The following is a 25,113-nucleotide window of genomic DNA, read 5'->3' as shown; positions in this document are numbered from 1 at the left end:
TTAAGTGTAGGGCCCTACAATTGTCCCTGCTGAAATTCATTTTGTTAGTTTTGGCCCAGTTCTCTCTTTAGACTCATCTTGAATCCCAATTCTGTCTTTGTGGCATTAGCTGCCCCTCCCAGTTTGGAGCCATCTGCAAATTTGATGAGGGCCCCCTCAATTCTTTTATCCAAGTCGTTCCAAGACCTGTTGCTGAATGCTCCAGTACAATGCTTATTCATCCTTCTCCAAAAAGCAGCTTCTCTTTCTGTACCGAGTCCAAAGAGGAAGACACTTGCGGAGATTGGAAGGGTCGTTGTTCACGAGGAGAGGCGCATGGCAGCTTTGGAACATTAAAAATGAATTTTGAGGGCACTAAAATGGCTTTAATAATTGATTTTGTTTTTGCAGAGATAGAGGAATATTCCCAGGAAGAAATATGCAAGGTAGGTCACAGCATTCAGGAGCCTACCTCTGGCGTGCGCTCGCTTGAATCGATCCCGTGCAAACGCTTAAAACGAAAGTTGGATCAAGACAGTATTAGAAAGGAGAAAACATAGCCTAGACTTCGTTAATGGGATTGGGGGGGAAGGTACAGAGTTCAGCCAAAAACCAGGGAGCTGCTATATACTGAGTCCATCTAGCTAATTACTGTCTACACCCCAGGAATCATAGAGTTGGAAGGGACCCTGAGGGTCATCTAGTCCAACCCCCTGCAATGCAGGAATATGCAGCTGTCGCATGCAGGGGTCAGACCTGCAACCTTGGCATTATCAGCACAAAAGTTTAACCAGCTGAGCTATGAGCTATTTATTTACTGCTTACTAACCGGTAAGAAAAAAATAACAGCAATCGTTTAGGACTTTCAGAAAGTTAAAATAACAATAGACTAAATAAAGGTAAAGGTAAAGGATAAAGGGAACCCTGGCCGTTAGATCCAGTCACGGACAACTTTGGGGTTGCGGCGCTCATCTTGCTTTACTGGCCAAGGGAGCCGTTGGACAGCTTCCAGGTCATGTGGCCAGCATGACTAAGCTGCTTCTGGCGAACCAGGGCAGCACATGGAAACACCATTTACCTTCCCACCGGAGTGGTACCTATTTATCTACTTGCACTTTGATGTGCTTTCAAACTGCTAAGTTGGCAGGAGCAGGGACAGAGCAACGGGAGCTCACCCCATTGCGGGGATTCGAACCACCAACCTTCTGATCAGCAAGTCCTAAAACTCACATCAACTTTCCAGAGGAGGGCAACCCAAATGGTCAAAGGCCTGGAAACAATGCCTTATGAGGAACGGCTGAGGGAGTTGGGCATGTTTAGCCTGGAGAAGCCATGTTCAAATATATAAAAGGATGTCACATAGAGGAGGGAGAAAGGCTGTTTTCTGCTGCTCCAGAGAAGCGGACACGGAGCAATGGCTCCAAACTACAAGAAAGAAGATTCCAGCTAAACATTAGGAAGAACTTCCTGACAGTAAGAGCTGTTCAACAGTGGAATTTGCTGCCAAGGGGTGTGGTGGAGTCTCCTTCTTTGGAGGTCTTTAAGCAGAGGCTTGACAACCATATGTCAGGAGTGCTCTGATGGTGTTTCCTGCTTGGCAGGGGGTTGGACTCGATGGCCCTTGTGGTCTCTTCCAACTCTATGATTCTATGATTCTGTGACATCTGGACAGGCTTGTCTGAACAAGGATGTTTTTAGGAGGCACTGAAATGAGCACAGTGAAAGTGGCTGGCTGATATCAGTAGGGAGTTCCAAAGTGTAGTCACTGGGACACTGAAAGATTGAGTTCTTACAAATGCAGAACGGGTAATTTAACCCTGCTGGGACAGGCAGCGCTGGTCTACATCAGGGGTAGGCAACCTAAGGCCCGGGTGCCGGATGCGACCCAATCGCCTTCTCAATCCAGCCCATGGTCTGGGAATCAGCGTGTTTTCACATGAGTAGAATGTGTCCTTTTATTTAAAATGCATCTCTGGGTTATTTGTGGAGCATAGGAATTCGTTCATATTTTTTTTCAAAATATAGTCCAGCCCACCACATGGTCTGAGGGACGGTGGACCGGCCCATGGCTGAAAAAGGTTGCTGACCCCTGGGCTACGTGATCAAATTTGCCATGTGGAGATTGATCATGCAGCCAATCGCTAGGGAAAACAGATTTCAAGTCACCGCCCATCAGCTGTTAGGTGGAGACTTCAAGCCTGCTGATCATTGGCTCTTCACCTGACATTGTTGTGATATCAGGTGATTGACAGGTGGGCAGCCCCTCCCATCCATCAGATTTGGCCTGCAACGGGTCAGAGAGATTATGAAGTTTGGCTGATTCGAGTGTTCATGCTCTTAAGTTTGCTGCTGAAGTTGTGCAACCTGTTGAAAATAAAACAGGTTTGTTTCCTAACAGCTTTATATCAGACCACAGTTGAAATTAAGTTCCAACTCTGTGATTCTACAAAAACTAAATAATAATAATAATAATAATAATAATAATAATAATAATAATTTATTATTTATTATTTATACCCCGCCCATCTGGCTGGGCCTCCCCAGCCACTCTGGGCGGCTTCCATAGAAACCAAAAATACAGTAAAATATCACACGTTAAAAACTTCCCTTAAGATGTCTTCTGAATGTCAGGTAGTTATTTATCGCTTTGACATCTGATGGGAGGGCGTTCCACAGGGCGGGCGCCACTACCGAGAAGGCCCTCTGCCTGGTTCCCTGTAGCTTTGCTTCTCGGAATGAGGGAACTGCCAGAAGACCCTTGGTGCTGGACCTCAGTGTCCGGGTAGAACGATGGGGGTGGAGACGCTCCTTCAGGTATACTGGACCGAGGCCGTTTAGGGCTTTAAAGGTCAGCACCAACCCTTTGAATTGTGCTCGGAAATGTACTGGAAGCCAATGCAGATCTCTCAGGACTGGTGTTATGTGGTCCTGGCGGCTGTGCTCGGAAACGTACTGGGATAAGATTATGAATGGAGAGGGGATAGTGAGTTTTCCTCCTCCTTTCGTAATACGTGAACTAAGGGACATCCAGTGAGTGAAGCTGAATTTTGGAAGAATCAGGGCAGACAAAAAGTACTTCTTCACACCACACACTGTTAATCTATGGAATTCACTGCCACAATATGCAGCGGTGGCCTCTAAGTTGGATACATTTAAAAAGAGGTTTAGGCAGCTTCATGGAGGATAAGAAGCAATAGGTGTGTACCACCGTCTCCAGACGCAGAGGCAGTATTATTATTATTATTATTATTATTATTATTATTATTATTATTATTATTTGAGTATGCCTCAAAATCCCAGCTGCTGGTATATTGCTGATTGCCCCAAAAGTCTGGGCAACGGAGATTGGGTTACACATCCCCTTTTAGTGCAGCCTTGTGAGCTGCCAGTCAGACATTCAGAGAACGCCTGGGCATGTCCAGAGTTGATAGGTGTGTGTTGCAGTGTAGACTGAGCACATTTGCAGCTGCTTACAATCAGCATCATTTTAACAGCTAGCGTTGGTTCAGTAGCAACAAGATACTCTCGGAAGAAAAATCCTGGAGGCTTGACTTCCATATTTACGGGACCGCCTCTCCTGGTCTGCCCCGCAGAGGACCTTAAGGTCCATGAATAAGCATAGTTTAGAGGTCCCGGGCCCTAAGGAAGTCAGACGGGCCAGGGCCTTTTCAGTGATGGCTCCTACCTGGTGGAACGCTCTGTCCCAGGAGACCAGGGCCCTGCAGGATTTAAACACCTTCCGTCGGGCCTGTAAGACAGAGCTATTCCGCCTGGCCTTTAATTCGAATTCAGCCTGATCTTTTATTTCCCTTCTCTTCCCTCCCCCTCCCCTTTTATGAAGATCACCCACTCTAAGACCCCACAGCTAATTCTCCCCTGGTCTCCTCACTGGCCCAAGTAGGACCAATTCAGCCAGCTAGCCCTGGGGATTATCTAATTGATTTTTGATTTTTGAATTTTATTGTTATTCATGTTTTTAATGCTGCTTTTATAATAAAGTGTTTTAAAGTGTTTTAAATTTGTTGTTAGCCACCCTGAGCCCGGTTTTTGAACTGGGAAGGGCGGGGTATAAATAAAAATTCATTATTATAAAAAATTATTATTATTGACTTCTCATTTGATCTTTGCTTCCTTAGGATCTGCTGGTCTTCCTGGACAAAATGGTAAGTTTCAAAAAATATTCAGACTTGAAACCTTTTCATGGCTGTCCGTCTCTTGCGACGTGGCGTATCTGTATGGCTTCTCTGTGAGCCCCAGTGGATTATTCTTCTTTTTCCTGTTCTTATGATGTCGTTTTACTATTTTTATGTTGACTTGCACTGCATGTATGTTTTGGTTTTTTTAATTAAGTGACTTAGAAATACATCCAAATAACTAAAAAATTATTATCTCCAGCGTATTTGAGTCATGCATGTTCTGTTGGCCCACCTGCACCTGCTCACATTTCCTCATCTGCACAGCATAAATGGGATTTTAAAGGGATCCGTGGGACTCCTAATGTTTCGTGTGGAAGTTAGTCCACACAAAAGGAGTGCCTCCACCCCCATCGTTCTGCCCGGTCACTAAGGTCCAGCTCCGAGGGCCTTCTGGTGGTTCCCTCACTGTAAGAAGCGAGGCTAAAGGGAACCAGGCAGAGGGCCTTCTTGGTGGTGGCGCCCGCCCTGTGGAACACCTCCCATCAGATGTCAAGGAAATAAACAACTATCTGAATTTTAAAAGACATCTGAAGGCAGCCCTGTTTAGGGAAGTTTTTAATGTTTTATTGTGTTTTTAATATTCTGTTGGGAGCCACCCAGAGTGGCTGGGAAAATCCAGCCAGATGGGTGGGGTATAAATTATTATTATTATTATTATTATTATTATTATTATTATTATTTTATTTTATTTAGAGTTGGCTTTTGCTGATCCTTTTGAGGCATGGGGATTGTCTTGTGCCTAGATTCCTGGCTTGGTACCAAATCAGGGATGCTAATACTGCGTCTCTCTGGGTATTGCTAGACTTCAATTCCCACCGTCCCTGCTGGCTGTTGTGAGTTGTAGTCCAATAGCACCTGTAATCCTCCAGGTGTGTTCCCCATCCTTCCACGAGGTCTTCAGATTCCTGCCCAAGTGCCTTCAGGTTAGCTCTCCTCTCCAAACCGATTCCGCTGTTGTTGCCGGCATCCTTTCCCTCTTCCTGTGACATGTCCTTCCTTTATCCCTCTGATTATAACCGACCGACGGAAAAAGACGGTTAATGGAAGTGCTCTTAAAAGTTCAGCCGTGTCGTTCTTTGAGCCTCGCTGGGAGAGAGTAGTAAAGGAAGATTCCCCCGTGGCTTGGCAAGCAGCTGGAGTGAATGTTCTAATCAATTTTTCTCTCTTGGCTAAAGTACAGCCTCTCGTATCAGTTTAACAGCAGATGCATCCTGTGTCAAGAGACTGATGCTTCGGGGAGGGAGATGCGAGTGCCGGTTAACAACACAGGCGTGCTGTTGCCCTGTCCGTTGTCATATTCCAACTAGCCCCTGGACTTGTTTGGGGTCATTGGTTTCGGTTGCCTCTGAGGCTCCTTCTGATCATCCCAGCTTTCAAGATGACTTGATCCAGTGGTGGTAGGGGAGATAAATTGTCCCTCCTTCAGCCCTTGGCATCAGTGGTGGTTTTTCAGAGCAGGCTGGTTTCCAAATGCACCAGCTCTTAAGTTGTGTGTGCATTAGGACTGTGCTCAGTGTTCCTGCAGCAAAGGAAAAGAGCCTAATGGGGGTTAAAACATATACAGTGGTACCTCGCGTTAAGTACTTAATTCGTTCCGGAGGTCTGTTCTTTACCTGAAACTGTTCTTAACCTGAAGCACCACTTTAGCTTAATGGGGCCTCCCGCTGCCACCGCACAATTTCTGTTCTCATCCTGAAGCAAAATTCTTAACCCGAGGTACTATTTCTGAGTTAGCGGAGTCTGTAACCTGAAGTGTATGTAACCCGAGGTACCACTGTATTATTTCAGTTTATATCCTCATTTTCCACCAGTAACACACAAGACTACTGACAATAGTGATAATAATACAGCAGTAATAAAATGTGCATATTTTATGTGGGTCTGTTTTCCCGTTGTTCGCTGTCCTCCTTAGAAGCTGCTTGGGTGGATTTTTTCCCGCAAGCTTCCTCGCAGCACAATCCAGCCGATCGGGGATTGTTCTATAGGCGTGATGATGTCACAGTGCGAAATAGCCAGGGTCAGGGAAAGCAAGCATAGCCCATTTAGAGCGAGGGCAAGGCTGCTGGTGCTGCAATGCCCTCACTTGGGATGGGCAGGGAAGGGAATGTGTGTCCCAAAGCATCTCTAGGTGCCATTACTGCCTGAGTGGATTCCTGGTTTGCTGGCGGGCATCCATCTGTCTCTGGAGACAGAGGAGGAGTGTGCCTTTGAGAGTGAGCTATTGGAAGGTTGCAGCCAGAGCTAGAAACTGAGATATGAAACTAGGAGCTAAATGGCACCTTAAACCTAGGTTATGAGCACAACAACAGAATGCCTAGGCTGGACATTGCTAGTATGGATGGTGGCTAACAGATTGAGGTTGAATCCTGACAAGACAGAAGTACTGTTTTGGGGGGACAGGAGGCGGGTGGGTGTGGAGGACTCCCTGGTCCTGAATGGGGTAACTGTGTCCCTGAAGGACCAGGTGTGCAGCCTGGGAGTAGCCCCAAAACATCACATAAAGGGGCAGAGCAGAGTATGCAGGGAACCCCCAAACAAAACGAGAATTGTCCATATATAAAGCAGCTCTCTTTTAAATCGGAACCAGTGAAGGCGGTGAAGGTCCTGTGTGAGTGTCTGGAGGCGGTTGGAGGATGGATGGCAGCCAATGGAATGCGGTTGAATCCTGACAAGACAGAAGTACTGTTTTGGGTGGGTGTGGAGGACTCCCTTGTCCTGAATGGGGTAACTGTGCCCCTGAAGGACTAGGTGTGCAGCCTGGGGGTCATTTTGGACTCACAGCTGTCCATGGAGGCAGAGGTCAATTCTGTGGGCAGGGCAGCTGTTTACCAGCTCCATCTGGGACGCAGGCTGAGACCCTATCTGGCCACGGACTACCTCGCCATAGTGGTGCATGCTCTGGTTATCTCCCGCTTGGACTAATGCAATGCACTCTACGTGGGGCTACCTTTGAAGGTGTCCCGGAAACTACAACTAATCCAGAATGTGGCAGCTAGACTGGTGACTGGGAGCAGCTGCTAGGACCACATAACACCGGTCCTGAGAGATCTGCATTGGCTTCCAGTACATTTCTGAGCACAATTCAAAGGGTTGGTGCTGACCTTTAAAGCCCTAAACGGGCTCAGTCCTGTATACCTGAAGGAGCATCTCCACCCCCATCGTTCTGCCCAGACACTGAGATCCAGCGCTGAGCGCCTTCTGGCGGTTCCCTCATTGCGAGAAGTGAGGTTATAGGGAACCAGGCAGAGGGCCTTGTCGGCGGTGGCGCCCACCCTGTGGAACGCCCTCCCTTTAGATGTGAAGGAAATAAGCAGCTATCCCATCTTTAAAAGACACCTGAAGACAGCCCTGTTTAGGGAAGTTTTTAATATTTAATGCTGTATTGTTTTAACACTCGATTGGGAGCTGCCCAGAGTAGCTGGGGAAACTCAGCCAGATGGGTGGGGTATAAATAATAAATTATTATTATTATTATTATTGTTAAGGCACACTTTTTTATAACAAGAATAGAAAGCTGAAAATGAATGAACTGCAGCTGAAAATATTCATTTCTTGTATGGTCTAGTCTTCAACTGAAGTCTGCAAAAAACAAAGCCATGCTCCCCCTACCCGCCCGCCCCCTAATATTCTTAAGAGGGTCTTTTCTTGAGTCTTCAGAGAGCGGCTGGAAGTGGGGAGGCAGAAAACGGCACACCTTTCCTTCCACTCTGCAGTTTCGATCTGAAATCTTTGGGGCAGTACTGCTCCCAGAGCTCATAAACTGCTTGCGCTAATGAAATTCCTTGTCACAAAATGCGCCTAGAACAATGGGAGTTTCGAACGCTGGTTGCAGCGCCTGGTGTGGCTGTAGAGACCGAATAAGGGAGAGACATGTTTTGCTGCAGCCGGGGCAGATGAAGGCATCCGGTTGTGCCAGTGCAGATGCGCCATGACATTTCTTCTCTCTGCGCTCCTCCCAGCGGTCATTCCTCCTCTGGTCACTGTTGTGGATGCACGACCTGACAGCCTGTCTCCAGGCACTGCAGTTGTCTGCAAGGGATTCCCACCTGGCAGGGTCGACGCTGCCAGCCTAAATGTTACGTTTGCAGGCATCTTTGTAACGCAGAGTTGGCCTGCCAACAGGCCTGGTGCCAGCTCCCCGTAAAATACCGTATTTTTTGCTCTATAAGACTCACTTTTTCCCTCCTAAAAAGTAAGGGGAAATGTGTGTGCGTCTTATGGAGCGAATGCAGGCTGCGCAGCTATCACAGAAGCCAGAACAGCAAGAGGGATTGCTGCTTTCACTGCGCAGCGATCCCTCTTGCTGTTCTGGCTTCTGAGATTCAGAATATTTTTTTTCTTGTTTTCCTCCTCCAAAAACTAGGTGCGTCTTATGGTCTGCTGCGTCTTATAGAGCGAAAAATATGGTGCATCCTTGGAGATCCTGCCATATTCCATTCTGTGCAGGCCACCTAGAAATTGCTGAAATTCTAGATCGAAGCCTCAGGCTCCTTTTCAACCTGATGAGCTCTCTCTGGAGTGATTTTTCCATGCCATTTAAATCTGGTTGTGTTTTTATTTTTGAGATATGCTGCTTCAGTGCTTAAGCTGCTGATGCTTAAGCTGCATTCCCTTCATGAAAATACGACTTCTTTTATATATATATATATCTCTTATAACGTTCTTGAGTAATGTCTACGTAATGGAGCACGATGATCGAACCAGTTGTAGATTTCATCCAGGGCTTTGTCCTGGTGCATTTTTGCCGACGAAGCAGATTAATTATTGCACATTGTTTTGGTTGAAATATGCCAATCCTGCTTCTCTGACCTTCCTGGATAAAACGGCTTCCCTTTTGGTTTTTTGCTTTTGATAAACGGCCAGGTCTCGAACACAGAGAGAGGTCACCCGAACCCCCGCCTCCGAAGTTAAATGATGATTCCTCCTTTTAACCTCTTTGGAGACATTAATCTGTTTTGACAATATAATTAGGATTGTAGTTCTGATTGCTGGCCCTGTTGGAAGGAAGGAATCAATTCAGGATTTATTAAAATGAGGTAGGTGCGTATATCTTGAGAGAGAGTGTTTGAAGTGTTGGTGGGGGTGTTAAGCTGAATTGTTGACCTAGGCAGGTTTTGCTTTTTCCTGCGGATATCTTGCAGAAGATTTAGGACAGGTTTTATTTTTTGGACACGCTGTTCTACCAAAGAATTCCATTTTTCCAAAATAGTAATAAATAAAGATATCCTCTCTGCACTTTCCTACAGGGGTTCACTATAGTTCTCTTAAAGAACTGGTGGGTCAAATAAGCTATTAGTTTTGTGCCTTTTAGTTGCTGAGTTGTTCTCAGAGGACACTTCCCAGTATTTGAGGTCTTCTGCTGAGAAACTTGCACCCACTGCCCCTGCTTTCAAAGGTGGTAAAGGTAAGATAAAGGGACCCCAACCATTAGGTCCAGTCGTGACCGACTCTGGGGTTGCAACGCTCATCTCGCTTTATTGGCTGAGGGATCATGTGGCCACATGACAAGGCCACTTCTGGGAAACCAGAGCAGCACACGGAAACGCCGTTTACCTTCCCGCCGGAGGGGTACCTATTTATCTACTTGCACTTTGACGTGCTTTCGAACCGCTAGGTTGGCAGGAGCAGGGACCGAGCAATGGGAGCTCACCCCGTCGTGGGGATCTGAACCACCAACCTTCTGATCGGCATGTCCTAGGCTCTATGGTTTAACCCACAGCGCCACCTGCGTCCCTCATTTTCAAAGGTGGAGTGGGGGGCAAATATGGCAAAGAGTACTCCAGATTAGTTGACATTCAAGCAACAAGTTAGGATGATTTTTATCATCTTATGTCTTTTAAATTTAATTCTACAGTGGTACCTTGCTTCCCGAACGGCTTGGCTCCCGAACAAATCAGCTTCCGCACATCGCAAACCCAGAAGTGAGTGTTCCAGTTTGCGAACGTTTTTTGAAAGCCAAATGTCCGTTTCGGCTGTTGGCATTCTTTCCGGGGCCAATCAGAAGCCGCACCTTGGTTTGCAAACATTTTGGAAGTGAAACGGACTTCAAGAATGGATTGAGTTCGGGAACCAAGGTTCCACTGTATTTATTAAATATTTTTTATAATGCTTTTCATTAAAAAATAAATTAATTCCAAGGCAATTTACTATGGTAAAGGTAAAGGGACCCCTGACTGTTAAGTCCAGTCGTGTCCGACTCTGGGTTTGCGGTGCTCATCTTGCTTTATTGGCCGAGGGAACCAGCGTACAGCTTCAGGGTCATGTGTCCAGCATGACTAAGTCGCTTCTGGCGAACCAGTGCAGCGCACAGAAACACCGTTTACCTTCCCGCCGGAGCGGTACCTATTTATCTACTTGCACTTTGACGTGCCTTCGAACTGCTAGGTTGGCAGGAGGCAATTTACTATAGTAGAAAAATGCAACTCAGTAAAGCAACACAGATTGAATAAAACACTATAGGAATACAATATAGTAAAGATAAGGGCAGTAAAATTCAACAGAACCAAAAGAAGTCTGTTTCTCAGGCCCATTTGGTACCAATGCCCATGCAGCTTATGCCACCTGGCAACTTACGACATATTTGGTGCCTGCATCTACGTGTAGGTTTTGCTCAGCACCTGCATGTTGCCACCTTCATCAGAATGAAATCACATACCCCCACAATTTTATCTAGATTTATACTTTTCCTTCCCCTGCTGAAAAATTAGCTGTAGTCACTACAGGGACTCTGGTTTGCGGTGTTGACAGATTTTCTCCCCTGCTACGGGAAACGCCCGCTGTCATCTGTTTGCACACCTCCTTTCTAAGGTCAGTAACTGTTCGGTGCCCTCAGAAGAGCGAGATTTGCTGGCATGGCTGCGGCCTGAATAATTTGTTTGCAGGAGTGAAAGTTCAGCATTTGGTGGAGCAAGGACTTTGGAATGACATTAGATAAAGCAGTGCGGGGTAGCAGGGGAGAAAGCAGCATTAACAGAATTAGTGAAAGCGAAGGAACGTACGCTGGTGCTTTAAATGTTTAATTCATGCAGCGACCTTGATCTGCCGCAGAGCGATGTCGCTGCTCTTTTTTTTTTATATATAAAATTTTTTATTGAGTTTCATTTGTCACACTCATTCAAACACAAAATACAAGAAAAAGCGAAGCAAATGCATTTGAGAAGAAAAACACAAATGCAACTACTCACTAAGTATCTTAACAGAAAAATTCAGAAAGAAAAAAGGCACTTAAAAGTGAAGAGAAAAAAACCACATCCAAAGAAGAAAAAAGCAAACGAAAAAAGAAAAAAGAAAAAAGAAAAACTAATACATAAAAAGAATCTGACTTCCTTCCCTGCTGATTTCGGATTTCTACTTTTGATAGTTTGGTTTTAACAGCTGGTATTAGTAGATGGTTTATGCACCGGAAGTTTTATAACTGACCTGCTATAGTTGGTAAGTTTCCTAATTTATCTTCAATATAGACCAAAAATTTATTCCAATCGTCCTTTAACTTTGCATTTTTTTGATTTCTAATTCTTTGCGTCATTTTTGCCAATTCAATAAAATCATATAATTTTGTTTGCCATTCCTTCACCGTGGGTATATTTGTGTTTTTCCAATTTTGAGCGACTAGTATTCTGGCTGCTGCAGTTGAGTATTGAAATAGAGTTTTATCTTCCTTCCTAATTTCCTCTCCGATGATTCCTAATAAAAAGGCTTCTGGTTTTTGGGGGAATGTGTATCTAAGTATTTTTTTTAACTCACTATATATCTGGTTCCAAAATTTTTTCATTTCCTCACATCCCCACCACATATGTATAAAATTACCTTCTTTTGTTTTGCATTTCCAGCAAGCCTTATTACCAGTCTTATACATCCTGCTAAGTTTTTCTGGTGTTAGGTACCATCTATATACCATCTTCTCTAGGTTTTCCCTGATAGCAGCACTCACCGTTAATTTTATTCCCTCATTCCACAATTTTGACCATTTCTCATACTCTATGTTATGCCCCAGATCTATCGCCCACTTAACCATAACTTCCTTCCGTCTTTTGTATCCCATTCCAATAATATATTATACATTTTGGATAATAGCTTAGATTTACTTTCGATTATTTCAATCTGGAATTTGGACTTCTTTTCGTTCATTCCTATTTTCTTGTCCTCTGTCCATATTGCATTAACTTGGTGGTACTGTAACCAACTCGTCAGTTTTCCCTTCAACTCCTCGTATGGTCTTAGTTTCCAGCTGTCTTGGGATCTTACCAATAACTCTTCATATGTCAATCTTTTCTCTTCCATATTTGTTTTTTTAATTATTAAGATATCTGTTGGGGACAGCCACCAGGGGGTTTTCTTTTCTAATAATTTTTTGTTTTTTTCCCAAACTTCGTACAAAGGGCCCCTAATAATGTGACTCGAGAATCCTTTGTGGATCTTCTCTTTGTTTGACCATAGGTAGGCATGCCATCCAAACCTGTTGTCCGCCCCTTCTAAATCCAGTAAGTCGGTATTTTCCAGGGTTATCCAATCCTTGACCCAACAGAGGCAGGCCGCTTCATAATACAGCTTTAAGTTGGGGACTGCGAGACCACCTCTCTCCTTCCGATCCGTAAGTAATTTAAATCTGATCCTTGGCCTTCTTCCCTGCCAGATGAATCTCGAAAGGACCTTCTGCCAATCTTTGAATATTTTGGACCCTCTAATAACTGGAATATTTTGAAACAGAAACAGCATCTTGGGGAGTATATTCATTTTTATTGCTTCCATCCTGCCCAACCAAGAGAGGTTGGCTCTATTCCAAACATCCAGGTCTTTTAAATTTCTTTCCACACTGGCGAATAATTATCTTAAATTAGATTTATATTTTTTGATGTGAGCCATATTCCTAGATATTTTATTTTTTTTGCCACCTTAATTCCGCATTGACTCTCTAATTTTTCTTTTTCCTCATATTCCAAATTCTTTGCCAGCATTTTTGTTTTTTGTTTATTCAGTTTGAAACTGGATAGTTTACCGTATTCCTCTAGTGTCTTCAGCGCTTTACTAATGCTTCCATGCGGTTCTTCCAGGGATAGCATCAGGTCATCCGCGTAGGCTTTCAATTTGTACTCCTTTAGTCCTATCCTAATCCCTTGTATCTCCGGCGTTGATCTTATTTTGTTTGCCAATACTTCTAAGACCATGATGAATAAGAGCGGAGAGAGAGGGCAACCCTGCCTTGTCCCTTTCTCGATTTTGAATGTATTTGTTAGGTTGCTATTTATTATCAGTTTGGCAGATTGGGCTGAGTATATTGCCTGTATTCCCTTCATAAACTCGCCCTCTATCCCCACCCTTTCGATGGATTTCATTAGGAACAACCAGGAGACGTTATCAAACGCCTTTTCCGCGTCTATAAACATAAGAATCGCCGGTTTATCATTATTCATCTCCAAATACTCAACTATGTTAACCACATGTCTCACATTGTCTTTCAGATACCTATTTGGTAAAAAACCCGCCTGGTCCTTGTGAATCAAATTTACTAAGCACTTTTTCAATCTATTTGCCATGATGTCAGCAAATATTTTATAATCATTATTTAGTAGAGATATTGGCCTGTAATTTTTGATGTTCAATTTGTCTGTTTCTGACTTGGGAATTAAGGTAATAAAAGCCTCCCTCCAAGACTCAGGTATTTTCCCTCCTCTTAAGATATTATTCATGGTGTCACAGAGCGCTGATGACAGTTGGTTTCCTAAAACTTTGTAATACTTAGCCGATAAGCCATCCGGTCCCGGCGCCTTTCCCAACTTCATTTTTTTTATCGCGTTCTGAACCTCTTCTAAATTTATGGGTTTGTTTAATTGGAGTCTTTCTTCATCCGTCACCATCCTTCCTTCACATTTTTCTAAATATCTTTCTATTTGCATTGGGTCTTCTTTTCCTTTTTTATATAATTCCTCATAGAATTTAAGAAAGTTTTTTTGTATTCTTTTTGGGTCTACTATCAATTCATCCTCTACCATTATTTTATTTATAACGCTTTGTTTTTGTCTTTTTCTTAGTTGCCACGCTAAAAATTTACCCGTTTTATTTGCCGATTCGAAAAACCTTTGTCTCATTAACTTAATTTTCCATTCTAATTCTTGGTTTGTTAATATTGAATATTGCGTTTGTAGTATTTTTATTGTTTGTATACTTTGTTCATCTTTCGGGTCTTCTGTTAATTTTTTCTCGTACTCCTTTAGCTGTCTGAGAATTTCTTCCTTCTTTTGCTGTCTGATTTTCTTCCTGTAGTTGTTTTGCTGGATGAAAAAACCTCTTATAACCGCCTTGCTGGCATCCCATACCGTTTCTATATTTGTATCTGAGTTGAGGTTTAAATCAAAATATTCCTTTAGGGTGGCTTTGGCTTTTTCGGTGACTTCATCGCTATCCAATAAATATTCGTTCAGCCTCCATCTAAAACCCCCCTGCGTTACACCTTTTATTTCCATTGTTATTGAGTTATGGTCAGAGAGGGTTCTCGGGTGGATTTCACATTTTATGGCTCTTAAGGTAAGCTTCCTCGAGATCCAGATTTGATCTATTCGGCCCCAACTTTTATGTACGTCTGAGAAGAAGGTGAACTGCTTTTCTGTTGGATGTTTATGCCTCCATATATCTATTAGATCCATATTTTCTTCCAGATCTTGGAATGATTTTGGTAACTTTCCTTGGTTTCGTTTTTTCTTTTCTGTTTGTCTATCAATTTCTGGTGTTGGTACTGCATTGAAATCGCCCAGTAGTATCGTCTTGTTATTCTCTAATTTTAATAATACTTGTTCTAATTTCTTAAAAAACTCAGGCCTGTTCGAATTTGGGGCATAGATATTTACCACATTGATCTTTTCCCCCTGGAAGCTGATTTGTACCCCCAATACTCTTCCCTCTTCGTCTTTGTAAATCAATTTGGGTTCCCATTTTTCATTGACATACGTTACTACTCCTTTTTTTTTTTCCTCCGCGGAATTTATAAATTCCGTTCCTAAATTTTTGTTTGCCAAAACATGCTTGTGTTTTTTGGCTACATGGGTCTCTTGTATACAGATAACATCCAATTTTTTCTTTCTCAACACATGTACAAATTTATTCCTTTTAGTTTTTTTATTCAAACCGTTTACATTCCATGTTAAAATTTTTAAGTTCATTATCTCTTTTGTCTACCGAAAAGTCAGTAGTTTACCGATTTAGATTCGGGTGGGTTTGCCCTCTGTCTCTTCTTCTTCCGCTCCCACCCCCCCTCCCCCACTTCTTCCTCCTCCTCCTCCTCCCCCCCACCACCTGCCCCCCTCCCCCCCTCCCACCCTCCCCTCCATCCCCCCATACCACCCCTCTCTTCCCTCTCTCCGTTCCTCCCCTCATACCTCTCCCCCACCCCTCCAAGATCTTTTTCATATCTGCGTAAAAATTTGTTAACTTCCTGACTTTCGGTTATCTTGAATCTTTTCCCTTTATAGAAAAAGAAAATCCCTTCTGGGAATTCCCATCTGTGTTGTATGCCATTTTTATTTAACGTGTTGACTATTTGTTTGTAGCCCTCTCTCTTACGAAGGAGTCTGATTGGTATTTCTTTGAAAATGATGATTGGTCTTCCATCAATTACCAATTTCTTCTGGTAACTTTCTCTCAAGATTATATTTCTCATCTCTATCAATTTGAAGATCATTAAACAATCTCCTGGGACCTTTTTCAGTCTATTTTGTTTAGGTCTCATTTTTATTCTGAAGACATTTTCTATTGTTTGTACAACTTCCTCTTCTTTCATAGCTAACCACCTCGCCAGTTCTTTAATCATTTTTCCTTTAATGTCTTCGTCTGCCTCTTCCCTTACTCCTCTAAATTTTAAATTTAGCTGCTTTTGTTTCATTTCCATCAGAGCTAGATTGTCTAGAACTTGGTCTTGACTCTTACTCAGTTCTCCAAAATTCTCCTTTATCTTCTCAACTTCTCTTTTCTGGTCTCTCATCTCTCTCTGTAGTTTTCTATTTGAGTCTTCTAAAGACTTAGATCGTGTTGTTAATTCCTTTATCTTGTTTGACAATTCTCCCACCACACCCTCTGTTTTTTTATCAATAGAGATCTGCATCTCTCCTAGCTTTTTTTCCATATGAATTTCGTTCTGCTTAAATTCCTCTTTTATTTTCAGCCATAATACATCTAAATCTCTAATTTCCTCTTGTTTTGAGGTTTTCCTCTCTATTGGTGTTCCAACTGACTTCTTTCCGTCCTTTCCCGCCATTAGCCCACTTCAACCCTTCCCTCACCCCCTTATTCCTAATTATGAACAGATTAAGATTTCTTATAGCTCTCCCCTTGGGGGCGTACAATCTCAAATAATTTTAGTTATCTCAGCAAAGAACACCCTGGTCGGACAATGGCAAGAGTCAGCGTATCAGTATTTCTACGTTATAGATTCTGACCTAGCTCAGCCAGCTGTCGTTCGTCTGCTATTCGATGGTAAACATACGAAGTCGCAAAGTTAGTAACAATTTAGAAATGTGGTAGTAAACTACCCTCATTCACCATCGGCTTGCGGTGTTACACTTGGGTGTTGAGGAAGAGATAGATGGGAAAAGAGCCAAAAAGAAGAGAGAGAGAAAAGAGAGGAAAGGAAAGAAGGAGGGGGGGAAGGAATAAAAAAGAAGTCAAAAAAAGGGAGGAGAGAGGAGGGGCAGGGAGAGTACACAGCGGGTAAAAGCGATGGGGGTGAGTAGTAAGGGACAAGCAAATGGGGGGAGGGAAGGGAGAGAGGGAAGCAGGGAAAAAGGAACCGGGCAAGGACAATCCGGAGTGGCTTCAAGGTCTCTCTGTAGAGCTTAAATATTCCACCACAAGGGGGGGGGCGGGATCCAAAGCAGTCTTTACTGGCGATCCAGACCGGAGCTAGAGACTCAGAACGTTCAGGTCGGCAAAAGGCATCCACTGAGTTCAGAAGAGAAGGGCAGTATCCACCAAGCCAGTATCCACCAAGTTCAGAAAAAGAAAAAAGGGACTGGAAAGCAGCTCTCTGTCCAAGAAGAAATCAAAGGACCCCCCTCAAAGAGTCTAATTCTGGGACCGCAGTCTCTGGCCCCTGCGGCTTTTCTCCCGAAAACAATAGATACAGTTTTCCTGCTTCTCCCGGGAGGTGCTCCGCGCTCAGTTCCACGCCAGAGGAAAGCAGCGGCTTCCGCGGCCCAAGTAGCCCCAAAAATGTAGATAAATCTTTGATGGAAAGATCAAAGTATCTCAGTTCCGATGAGGTTGCTGCCAAGCAGAGGTAAGCGGGGATAAATGCTGGTATGTCATATGTCGCGGGTTTTTACTTGAGGGTTCCGTTGGTAAATTGTGGAGAAGGTAGGTTATGAAGGAGGCTAGAAAACCGGAAAGAAATTTTTTTTTTGGGGGGGGGACGAAAGCACAAGGCTAAATTTTACGCCTCCGTGAAATACGGGGGGGGGGGGACGAATTCGCCCTTCGGCGCCGTCGCAGTCAATATTCTAAACAACTCTCTCCATTTCCCCTCCTGCCTTTCTTTCCCTTCCGCTTCTAGTCAAGGCTTCCGTAGTTTTCTCAGTATTCCTTCCGTACCCTCCTCAAGTTCTCCCGTAAAATAGTATTCCCGTAAGATAACCAAAGTGATACAAAGTCTCTAAAGTTTCCTCCCGATTAATTACTTTTCTGTTTAGTTACTTTTGCCCCGCCAAGCTCCCCGGCAGGGACTTTCCCTTCCAGATTCTACAGCGGGTGGGTAAAAGTTTCTTTGTTTCACTCCTCCGATTATAGTCCCAGCGCCATCTTAAGTCCGAAAAACAGCTCGGGCTCCTTAGCTTAATCTATCGACATCCATCGCTCCTTGGTCTCTATTTTCAGTTTTGGTGCTCCAACATTTACTCCAAGCCAAGGGCGACTGTTCTTAAAATTACGGAGATTTGTCGCATACATCAGCGGGAGCTAGAGGCATTACTGCACGGGGTCCGCAGAGCTTACCGGAGTGCGTTTCTCGGTCCCATCGCTCCTGAGTCTTCCCCAAAAAGTAGAAAAAACCCAGCGGAGCTTCGGGGCCTGTCCAACGCTGCTGGCTGCGCTTCCCTCAAGGGGGCCCCCCTTGAGGTTTTGGGGTCGCAATGCCTTTGCGTTGCCCCTCAAAAACCCCGTACAGCTCGGAGAAGTCAGGCAGCAACTTCACCGCGCTCCCATACTGCTAGCGATCCCGCGATGTCGCTGCTCTTGTGTGTGGCTTTGTGGAGAGCGACTTTCCTTTTCCCATTGTGGTTCCCTCCTGCCATTGGACATCCATTGAAACGGAGTGTTGGAAGACCCAGGGTAGATAAAAGGAAACGTTTCTTCACGCAGCACACAATTAAACTATGGAACTCACTGCCACAGGAAGCAGCGAGGGGCACTAACCTACACTGGTGTTGTAAGCCGCCCTGTGGGCTCTTGAAGAAGAGCAGTATATAAATTTAATAAGTAATAATAGCAGGAGAGGGCTATCTCTGGCTGCTAGCCATGATGTCTTCTCTGCCTACGCAGCTGGACGCAATGATGCCTCTGAATGCCAGTTCCTGGAAATCGTAAGTGGGGAAAAGGCTCTTGTGCTTGGGTCCTGTTTGCCAATACAGTCGTACCTCAGGTTACAGATGCTTCACGTTGCGTTTTTTCAGGTTATGGACTGCCGAAACCCGGAAGTACTGGAACGGGTTACTTCTGGGTTTCAGTGGTCGCGCATGCGTAGAAGCGCTGAATTGCAACCCGTGTGTGCCCAGACGTGGGTTGCGAACGCTGCGGGTTGTGAACGTGCATCCCACACGGATCCCGTTTGCAACCCAAGCGTCCACTGTAGAGGCATTTGATTGGCCACCAGGAGCGTATCTAGCGGATGGTGTTTGGCCCCCGCCAAGAGCACAGGCCAAGGGAGGGGGACAGCCAGTGTGGTGTAGTGGTTAAGAGCAGTAATCTGGTGTACCGGGTTCGCTTCCCCGCTCCTCCACATGCAGCTGCTGGGTGACCTTGGGCCAGTCACACTTCTCTGAAGTCTCTCAGCCCCTCTCAGCTCACAGAGTGTTTGTTGTGAGGGAGGAAGGGAAAGGAGATTGTGAGCCACTTTGAGACTCCTTAGGGGAGTGAAAGGCAGGATATCAAGTCCAAACGCTGCTGCTGCTTCTTTTGCACCTCTTCACTCAGGTCCAGAGAAGATAGGAGCTTGCCCACTCATGCATGCACTCTCTGGGCTGTTCCTCTGCTGCTGTGGGCGAACTCTGGGTGCCTGGGCAGAGGAATTTGGTGTGAAAGCAGTGAGCAGAGGGAGGCAAGAAGCCTGGAAATCAAGCCTGCTAACTCATAGAATCGTAGAGTTGGAAGGGACCGCAAGGGTCCTGTAGTCCAACCCCTTGCAGTGCTGGAATCTAACTGAAGCATCCATGGCAGATGGCCAGCCAACCTCTGCTTGAAAACCTCCAAGGAAGGAGAGTCCACAACTTCCTTAGGGAGTCCATTTCCAGTGTCGAACAGCTCTTGCCGTCGGGAAGTTCTTCCTAAAGTTTAATCAGAATCTCCCTCCTTGCCATTTGAATCCCTTGGTTTGAAGATGACCATGGTCTCACCTCTCTGCCTCATCTTCTCCAGGCTGCACACAAGGCTTGGCTTCCAGACCCTTGACCATCTTGGTCGACATCCTCAGCACACACATTCAAGCTTGTCAACACAGCAGAACCTTGGTTCCCGAACAGCTTAGTTGCCGAACAAATCGGCTCCCGAACACCACAAACCCAGAAGTAACGTGTTCCGGTTTGCGAACGTTTTTCGGAAGCCGAACGTCCAACGCGGCTTCCGCTTGAGTGCAGGAAGCTCCTGCAGCCAATCGGAAGCCGCGCCTTGGTTTTCAAATGGTTTTGGGAGTTTAATAATAATAATAATAATAATAATAATAATAATAATTTATTATTTATACCCTGCCAATCTGGCTGGGCTTCCCCAGCCACTCTGGGCAACTTCCAACAAAATATAAAAATACCATAATACATCAAACATTAAAAGCTTCCCTAAACAGGGCTGCCTTCAGATGTCTTCTAAACGTCTGGTAGTTGTTGTTCTCTTTGACATCTGGTGGGAGGGTTTTCCACAGGGTGGGTGCCACTACCAAGAAGGCCCTCTGCCTTGTTCCCTGTAACTTGGCTTCTCGCAGTGAGGGAATCGCCAGAAGTCCCTCAGCGCTGGACCTCAGTGTCTGGGCAGAACGATGGGGGTGGAGACGCTCCTTCAGGTATACTGGAAGGAGGCCGTTTAGGGCTTTAAAAGTCAGTACCAACACTTTGAATTGTACTGGTAGCCAATGTAGGTCTTTCAAAACCGGTGTTATGTGGTCTCGGCGGCCGCTCCCAGTCACCAGTCTAGCTGCCGCATTCTGGATTAGTTGTAGTTTCCGGGTCACCTTCAAAGGTAGCCCCACGTAGAGCGCATTGCAGTAGTCCAAGCGGGAGATAACCAGAGCATTCACCACTCTGGGGAGACAGTCCGCGGGCAGGGAGTGTCTCCAAACATATTAAGTTTGAGAGGCAAGGTACCAAGGTATCCTTCTTAAGGTTTTCAAGAGAGTTCTAGTTTCCTTCCTGCTCTGTTATTTTCTGCACCTTTGGAAACAGCTGCGGCCCAACTCCTGTCGCCCACCCCAAACTCCCTCGCTGGCTTTGCTGAGGTTATTTGAATTTCCTCCGCGGCAAACAGGAATAAAATTGCCGAGGCGCTTTTGTTCTCGGCCCCCTGACCCCAATTCTGATGGTCTTTGTTTGCCCAATCAATAGCTGCATAATATGCTCTCTTTCGGTGCTGGGCTGGGCTGCCTGCTTTCCTAAGGATGGTTCATGGTTTGCAGGAGAAAAAAAAAACAGTGCTTCATTGCTTTCCTGAAGGCCTAAAGCACAGACCCAGGCAGCCCTGAAAAGCCTAGACCAACTTTAAATTGCTTTTTGCCCTCTCCGTGAAATGCCAAGCTTTGAGCCGTGAGGAAGCATCCTGGAAAGTTGAGGGAGGAGATGATTTTACAAGCCTTCAGGTCTCTGATCATTATTGCTTGTGTTGTGTAAAAGGAAACAGGAGGTGGGGGCAGTTTCTTTGGCTACATTTTTCTCCGCAGGAAAAGGCAGCAATGCTTCTGAATACCAGTTGCTAGAAAACCTAGGAGGGGAGAGTTGCTCTTGTGTTCGAATCCTGCTTGTGGGTTTCCCTTTGGGGCATCTGGTTACATTTCCGAGCACAATTCAAAGTGTTGGTGCTGACCTTTAAAGCCCTAAATGTCCTTGGTCCAGTACACCTGAAGGAGCATCTCCACCCCCATCGTTCAGCCCGGACACAGAGGTCCAGCTCCAAGGGCCTTCTGGCAGTTCCCTCACTGCGAGAAGCTAAGCTACAGGGAACCAGGCAGAGGGCCTTCTCGGTGGTGGCGCCCACACTGTGGAACACCCTCCCATCAGATGTCAAGGAAATAAACAACTATCTGACTTTTAGAAGACATCTGAAGGCAGCCCTGTTTAGGGAAGTTTTTAATGTCTGGTGTTTTATTGTATTTTTAATCTTCGTTGGAAGCCGCCAAGAGTGGCTGGGGAAATCCAGCCAGATGGGTGGGGTATAAGTAATAAATTATTATTATTATCATTATTATTATTATTATTATTAGCCACTGTGAGAACAGGATGCTGGACTAGGTGGGCCATTGGCTGATTCAGCAGGGCTCTTCGTTTCCTCCCCCCCCCCATTTCACTTTTAATTTGCATACAGTGGACCCTCTGGATACAAACTTAATTCATTCCAGGGGTCCGTACATACCCCGAAAAGTCTGCAACATGAGGAATTGCTTTTGCGCATGTGCGCAGCAAAACCCGGAAGTATACACTTCCAGGTTTTTCGCGTTCACAACCCGAAAGTTACATTACCTGAAAGGTAATGTACAGGGTGGTTTCCCCAGCCACTCTGGGCAACTTCCAACCAAATATTAAAAACAATACAGCATCAAACATTAAAATCTTCCCTAAACAGGGCCGCCTTCAGTTGTCTTTTAAAAGTAAAATAGTTGTGTAAAATAGTAAAAATAGTAGCGTGTGCCACAGGGCGGGTGCCACCACCGAGAAGGCCCTCTGCCTGGTTCCCTGTAACCTCACTTCTCGCAGCGAGGAAACCGCCAGAAGGCCCTCGGCGCTGGACCTCAGTGGGGTGGACGATGGGGGTGGAGACACTCCTTTAGGTATACAGGACTGAGGCTGTTTAGGGCTTTAAAGGTCAGCAGCAACACTTTGAATTGTGCTCAGAAATGTACTGGGAGCCAATGTAGGTCTTTCAAGACCGGTGTTATGTGGTCTCGGCGGCCGCTCCCAGTCCCCACTCTAGCTGCCGCATTCTGGATTAATTGCAATTTCCGGGTCACCTTCAAAGGTAGCCCCACATAGAGCGCATTGCAGTAGTCCAAGCGGGAGATAACCAGAGCATGCACCACTCTGGCGAGACAGTCTGCGGGCAGGGAGGGTCTCAGCCTGCGTACCAGATGGCCTTCTAACCTCTGCTGAAAACCCTCTGAATGAAGGAGAGTCCAGCACCTTCCAAGGCAGTCCATTGCATTGCTGAACATCCTTTACCGTCAGAAAGTTCTTCCTGGTGTTTGGTCAGACTCTCCTTCAGCATGCTCTATCCGACCATAGCTGCCCCACTCTCGAGACTCCTGCATGCTCTGGCATGCGCTACAGGAAGTGTCCCGTCTTTATGCTGGTGTGCTGCGCTCCCCGCTACACAAAGAGGACCAACATTTCCCTCAAACTTTCTTTCCTTATCTTTGCTAACCCGCTTGCCTCCTCCGTCAAGCAAAATCTCTCTGGCAGGAGCCAGCTTTAGATTTAATTAACTTTCCAGGGCAGGGCTTTGAACATGTAAGTACTCCATAAGCGCTAACTATGAAAATCGGCATGAGCGACCTGCTTGCGGGGAGGTGCTTGCTTAATTTGCTTGCTGATTAAACGTCCCTCGCGCCGTCCCTCGCGCCATCTGCTGCCCGGAAATAATTACGGAGGAAAGTTAAGACCCGTGACTTTGATCCCGGGAGGGGAGTAATCTAGAACAATGCACTCCTGGTAAACTCCTCCTTTATTTTAATCTGTCCATCCTGTGAGATGCACGATGCTAAAAAAATATTTGGATATGTGGGTTCTGCCCCCACCAAGCCGAGTTTGAGGTCGTCCATTAAGCTAAACGACAGTCGAAAGAGTTTCCCCTTGCTTTGCTTCCTGAGATAGCACACATTAGATAAGAAAAATCTTTCTTTAGTCTTCTAATAATTAGCCCGCTAATTAATGTGGCTTGTTTGTTCAACTCCCTGAGCTGGGAGAGCAAATCCCTCTCCTTTTCTGAGCAGCTCTCAGCTGTTTGCAAATGCATTTGTGGCTTTTAATTAATATTGTGTGATGCATCTCTGGGGGTTCGGAGCCGTGGCTGCAAGAGCAAGAACTATCGCAACCAGAACGCCACTTGCATTCTTGTTTATTTTACTGATTTAGTTATTTATTTATATTTGTGTGCCACCCTTGATCTGCAAATCTCAGAGTGGTCCGCAACATAAAAAATATTATATGAGAGTACAAAACACATGCTAAAAACATTCTTCTCTTCAGATAGTTTCTTGGACCAGCTTAATAGCCATCATCATAATTTTATTCATGCCCTGCCCATCCGACTGTTTTGCCCCAGTCACTCTGGGCAGCTTCCAACATAATAAAAACACAGCATCAAACATCAAAACCTTTGTTCTTCCTTCCTGCAATCCCAGTTTGGAGTGTTGCCCAGATGCAGAGACCTCTGTTTATAACAGTAGGGCCCTACCTGGGGCGAGTGGAGGAGAGCTTTGCACACACATGGATTCTTCAGGGAATTTGCATGCGTTTATTACTGTTATTTAAATGAAGCATAAAATAACCTCAAATTAGAGGTTCAGGCTATGTCCTGGAGTCACCAACTAGAAACGGCAGGAGGGGAGAATGTTGTGCTCAGGTCCTACTCGCAGATTTCCCATTGAGGGTGTTATAAGATAATCCATGAGCAGAGAGGGGATCCCGAAATAAATTTATGAACCCTGCTTGGTGTGCCTGTTGCCTTTAAACCATTGCCCTTCAAACGGAAACATTCCTTGCACGTGTTGGTAACTGGCTGGCTGGCTCGCCAATTGAAATTCTTATTTCAAGGGAACCTGGTTGGCCACTGTGAGAACAGGATTCTGGAATACATGGGCCACTGGCCTGATTCAGCAAGTTCTGTCTGCATTCTTACATAACCCTTTGGCTGACTCTGTGCAACAGAAGGCATAGCCTTTCGCTGTACAGGGGACGCTCGGGTTGCGAACGTGACCCGTGTGGGATGCATGTTCGCAACCCGCAGCGTTCGCAACCTGCAGTGGTGTGTCTGCACACGCGCGGATTGTGATTTGGCGCTCATGCGCAAAGTGCGATTTAGCGCTTCTGCGCATGTGCGGCCCACGAAACCCGGAAGTAACCCGTTCTGTTCCTTCCGGGTTTCGGCGGGTCCATAACTCGAAAAAATGCAACCTGAAGCTTCTGTAAGCCGAGGAATGACTATCTTCCTATGCGTTGTAAGCCAGATTTCATGGGGCTCATCTCTTCCACTAATGCCTCTGAATATGTCCCAACAACAACAATAATTTATTATTTGTACCCCGCCTATCTGACTGGGTTTCCCCAGCCACTCTGGGCAGCTTCCAACAAAGATTAAAAATACATCAAAATGTCACACATTAAAAACTTCCCTAAACAGGGCTGTCTTTTAAAAGTCGGATAGTTGTTTATTTCCTTGACACCTGGTGGGAGGGCATTCCACAGGGCAGGTGCCACTACCGAGAAGGCCCTCTGCCTGGTTCCCTGTAACCTCACTTCTCACAGGGAGGGAACCACCAGAAGGCCCT

General features: G+C 45.3%; 1 protein-coding gene across 1 annotated transcript in view; it reads left to right on the top strand.

The window, feature by feature from the left end:
- The window catches only part of EPHX2 (epoxide hydrolase 2), a 105,344-nt gene that overhangs the window by 40,786 nt on the left and 39,445 nt on the right, over positions 1–25,113 (top strand). Inside the window, exons 9-10 of the mRNA XM_081854765.1 lie at positions 391–425; positions 4,116–4,142. Of these exons, the coding sequence (XP_081710891.1) occupies positions 391–425; positions 4,116–4,142 (62 nt within the window). The remainder of the gene's footprint in view (positions 1–390; positions 426–4,115; positions 4,143–25,113) is intronic.

Source organism: Podarcis erhardii (genome assembly GCF_964252035.2).
Source record: "Podarcis erhardii genome assembly, chromosome: 3".
NCBI lineage: Eukaryota > Metazoa > Chordata > Lepidosauria > Squamata > Lacertidae > Podarcis > Podarcis erhardii.
This window is presented reverse-complemented; position numbering and strand designations above follow the sequence as displayed.